Consider the following 5137-nt stretch of genomic DNA (forward strand, 5'->3'; position numbering starts at 1 on the left):
TGTTCTGGAACAGTGTTGTAAATACAACTTAACCACTGATTTCTATTCGTGTCCTCTTTTGAAAGACCAAACAAAGTAGTTTTGCTTTCACAACAAAACACAGCGTCACACACGGCGGGCTAGAGTGAGCGGAGGCCGGCGAGCTTGAGAATAGCGCGGCCGGTGGATTCGACGAAGGAGCAGCTGGCGGGCTTACGGCAACCACATGTGACGACCCCGGGCTGGACTCCGCTTCGTCCACGGTGAAAGCCGATCCGGCGATCCACAGCGCGAAGTTGATGTATTTCCTCAGCGATCAGCACGGATCAGCTCTAGGCATGACGAAGCGGATATCGTCCTCTTTTGGAAGGCCAACCAAAGTAGTTTCGCTTTCACAACAAAGCACACAGCATTTTCACGACATGGCGTCAGCAACAATACTACAGTGAGAATAAAATTTACGCCGCCTTTATTTGCGTGAACATTTGGGCGGTGTTATGTGAATCTTCCCACATCGTGATGTAGATATGTGGGGGCGTGTTAGAACGAGCCGTTTTAGGTAGGCGTGGTTGACTCTTAACTTTTATAAAGAATATCTCTTTAAACACACAGCATTTTCACGACATGGCGGCAGCAACAATACTACAGTGAGAATAAAATTTACGCCGCCTTTATTTGCGTGAACATTTGGGCGGTGTTATGCGAATCTTCCCACATCGTGATGTAGATATGTGGGGGCGTGTTAGAACGAGCCGTTTTAGGTAGGCGTGGTTGACTCTTAACTTTTATAAAGAATATCTCTTTGGATTTGAGACTTTAGTCTTTGCAACTTTACAGATCTTCTTTATGCACCAAGTGCTTGTAACACTCCAAAGAGAAAGGAAAAATTGAAATCGCATCATATGACCACTTTAGAGGGTTCAGCCAAAAATAATAATTCTGTTACCAGCTACCCCCATGTCCTCTCATATTTCTAACATGGAGTACACAGTGAAAATTTTGAACAACGTATTGACCTGTTTTTCTATGCAATTTCACTTCAAAGTTTGGGGTCGGTAAGATTTTTTGAGGGATTTTGAAAGAAGTGTTTTCTGCTCATCAAGACTGCATATATTTAAACATCCTTGCTGAATAAAATAATTTATTGAACCCAAACTTTTGAATGGTTGGGTACAATAACAGGGGACTTTAAAAAGGACACCAAAAAGTATCATAACGTGGCCGATATGATTCTCTAAAGACTAAAAAGGTCAACATGACTTCCCATTTATTGTAATTAAATGCAATTCTTTATAATTTCTCCTTACACTGTGTCCTAACTACACGCGACGCTGTGACACATGATAAAAGGTATCTTTTCCAAGTTTTTGTCCTAACCAGCCACGAAGGCGACATGTGAAGTTTCTGTTTTAGAAACTGTTTCTATTTCTGCAACGTCTGGAACAACAACATACAAACTGACAATGATAACCTCAGGTACTGAGTATGTGCTTTATTCAATGTTAAAAGTGTTTCATGTGAGTTTGAATATCATTGTGCATGACTTTTATAGCCATACTGAAAGCATCAACAGACACTTTACCTCAGATCTTGAAAATAAATTAAAGCAAACATGTACGTTAAAACTGAGAACTCGATGCAAACCAACAAGCGTTTTCCATGACAAAGAGTCAAGTCACTCAGGATGTAGTTTTAATAATGTTAAAAAGGTTTAATATTTATGAATTAGATTATAACCTTGTCCATTTCGTTGGGCGTGCAGTGTGCTTCTCACTTCTGAATGGCTGGGATATTTTAGGTGATTCTGTCGCGTTGTTTTTTTTTTTTTTGGAAGCAAGAAAGTGCTTCAGGTTTTTAAAAACGTGGGAAAGAGTATGACAAAATTGTCTAATTTTGGGTGATCTGTTCCTTTGTTTTATGCTGTGTTGTAACTCTTTTTAAGTTTCTAGAGGCTGCTAAAAGATCTCTGTTTTCAGATAATCTCTGACTCTCAGATAACTCGTCAGGCCCTTAATGAGATCGAATCTAGACATAAAGACATCTTGCGGCTAGAGTCCAGCATTAAAGAGCTTCATGACATGTTTGTGGACATTGCCATGCTTGTTGAGACCCAGGTATAGTATACAGTAATCAGTAATCTTTATTGATGTTTGTTCACTTACTAGTTAACCTATACAGCATTCGTTCATTAACTCGCTCATTTATGTTGTACAGGGTGAGATGATTGACAACATTGAAAAGAATGTAACCAATGCAGTAGAGTATGTCGGCCAAGCTAAAGTGGAGACCAAGAAAGCTGTGAGGTACCAGACACAGGCCCGCAGGGTAAGATATTTTAAAATATACAGATGTTTTAGAAGCCACAATATAATATATAATAGCTTTGCTTCTAATCGGAATGTGTAGTGTTGTGATTAGGCTGTTTATTTTTTTTCATGAAGTCTTTAGTGTTTTTTGTATTAATCTGGAATAAAGGCCACAAAAAGTGTCTCAATATTGTGCTCTGTTTAATGTTTCAGATTATGTCTGAACTGTTACTAACTTATGCTAACCTGTCACTAGCCATAGAGGGTTGGTAACGAGTTAGCAGCCCTTTTCAGCTTTCAAAATTCACTTTTAAAAATGTTCACATACATATTTCAATTGATGCTTCAATTTTTGATTAACACATTTAGCTTTATCCTTTCACAATATGCTTTGCAGGCTAAAGAATATTCTATGGAATTTTAAACCATCACTAAGTTCTTGAAAAATGCAATTATTATAACACCTTTTTGTCTTATACAGAAATACATCATTCTTGCTCTCATTGTTTTGGTGGTGCTTGCTGTGGTCGCACTAATTGTTGGATTATCTGTGGGTCTGTCTGTTAAAACCACTACTAACTCCGCCTCCTCCAGCTCTAATGCAGCCAATCCTGTCTAAGCATGGTTTCCAAGGTAGCACCCAGTACCCGATCATTAACTATCTCGTCTACTATCACTTTGCCTCTATTTAAATCCCATTTGAATGTGGTGACAGCTTTTTATGGGAAAGATTTAATGGCTCAAAGATTCAAATATGTTTTAATCAATGCCAGTTTATTTGCTTCTAACCAATTAGAAAAAAAGTGATGAAATGCCTTTGATAACAAAAATGGGTACATTTACGTTTAGTTATTAATTTCATACATAGTGAATTTTTCTGTTGTTTTTTTGTTCTGTCTGTCATAGAAATTGGTTTGTGTTGCCATTTGTGGAGCTGTGTGCAGCATCATTCTTCTTATCATCCTCATTGGAGTTTACAGTGATTAGCCACCTAGAGCAAAACTTTATTCCCTTTAACATTACAGTGCCTTTGGAAAAAAAGAGAACATTTTAGTTTTTGTTTTGACTGAAATGTAAAATATCCTGCTGCATACAATAACTCAAAAACTGCTCTTGAATTTGTTACCAGTGAATTGTGTAGAAGATGGCACTGATTTATGATCAAAGAATTTCCTTTTTGACTTGCATGCTTTGCCATTTCACTACAACAATCAGAGGTAATTTTCTGTCTTTTTATTTATTCAATGATGGTGAATACATTTTGCACAATTGAGTAATGTTTTGATACAATATGTAACATTGGGTACTTCGTTCCTTGGGAGGTCTTGACTGACAATGTGGAGTTAAAAACAATCCAGCACTGTGCACTTAAGATATATTTTAATAACAAAAGAAATGATAATGTTTGTATTCAAGAGTCACAAGTTAATTTCAGCTTTTACACAATGTGTTCGATATGACCGATGGCTCCACACAATATGATGTCAGATCTGTGAACAATGTTACAAAGCATGTTTTAATCACTGTATGCTGTTCTTTTTTGTATCTTACATATGACTGTGCCTGACAGGAATGTAACCATATTGTCAAATGCACACAAAGTGAATTGTAAAATAAATGTGAGTTGCTTACTGCTCAATACGGTCTCTTTCTGTTATTGGTGAATGTTTATCACATAAAATAGCGTGCAAAGGTTTGGAGTCGTAAGATTTTCTTTGTCTTTGAAGTGGCAGTAAAACGTGTTTGATAATAGATAATAGATAACAACTTCATTCCATCTGCATTAATTTATTGACACGGTCTTTGCACTATGGTAAATGCAGAATGTCCAAAAAAAACCACTGTCCAGTAAGTCAACCATCCACTCTGTTAATGATGAAATCACTGTTACCATGAGAACCTCAGTATGTGTGACAAAGCTGAAGCAGGTGCATAGATTGATGCTCATGGGATTTTACCCTGGACACAGCAGCTGTGAAAATCTCCCTCGAACACACTCACACACATTAAACAGTCTATATAAACCATATGCACTTACACTATGATGAAAGCTGAAAAAAATGCCTTTTTATGACGACGCTTTCAGGACATGCTATCTCTGCTATTGAGCTGTGAGTGAGTGGGCAGAAGCACAAACATTATGTAACGGAAATGTTCCTGCCTCAGAGACAGTCAGAGAGCATCCACATACGAGAGAGAGAGAGAGAGAGCCAGTGAAAAGTAAATAAAAGAAAATCATTTATCACATAAAATAGCGTGCAAAAGTTTGGAGTCGTAAGATTTTCTTTGTCTTTGAAGTGGCAGTAAAACGTGTTTGATAATAGATAATAGATAACAACTTCATTCCATCTGCATTAATTTATTGACACGGTCTTTGCACTATGGTAAATGCAGAATGTCCAAAAAAAACCCACTGTCCAGTAAGTCAACCATCCACTCTGTTAATGAAGAAATCACTGTTACCATGAGAACCTCAGTATGTGTGACAAAGCTGAAGCAGGTGCATAGATTGATGCTCATGGGATTTTACCCTGGACACAGCAGCTGTGAAAATCTCCCTCGAACACACTCACACACATTAAACAGTCTATATAAACCATATGCACTTACACTATGATGAAAGCTGAAAAAAATGCCTTTTTATGACGACGCTTTCAGGACATCCTATCTCTGCTATTGAGCTGTGAGTGAGTGGGCAGAAGCACAAACATGTAACGGAAATGTTCCTGCCTCAGAGACAGTAAGAGAGCATCCACATACGAGAGAGAGAGAGCCAGTGAATAGTAAATAAAAGAAAATCTAACCTGACCTGGTTAGGGTGAGTGAATAAAGAGATGAAGCTGAAAGGGGAG

General features: G+C 37.8%; 1 protein-coding gene across 5 annotated transcripts in view; it reads left to right on the plus strand.

The window, feature by feature from the left end:
* LOC107555115 (syntaxin-2-like) overlaps positions 1-3968 on the plus strand; it is a 19286-nt gene extending 15318 nt beyond the window's left edge. For 3 of the 5 annotated variants that reach the window (XM_016237815.1, XM_016237813.1, XM_016237812.1), the window contains 3 exons: positions 1956-2093; positions 2194-2304; positions 2767-3274. In XM_016237815.1, coding sequence (XP_016093301.1) covers positions 1956-2093; positions 2194-2304; positions 2767-2904 — 387 coding nt within the window. In that variant the 3' untranslated portion in view covers positions 2905-3274. Of the gene's footprint in view, positions 1-1955; positions 2094-2193; positions 2305-2766 lie in introns of all 5 variants that reach the window. The other 2 variants (XM_016237814.1, XM_016237817.1) reach the window with 2 other exon arrangements.
* Positions 3969-5137: the final 1169 nt, after the last annotated feature.

This window comes from Sinocyclocheilus grahami, unplaced genomic scaffold, assembly GCF_001515645.1.
Source record: "Sinocyclocheilus grahami isolate Dianchi unplaced genomic scaffold, SAMN03320097.WGS_v1.1 scaffold525.1, whole genome shotgun sequence".
Taxonomy (NCBI): Eukaryota; Metazoa; Chordata; class Actinopteri; order Cypriniformes; family Cyprinidae; genus Sinocyclocheilus; species Sinocyclocheilus grahami.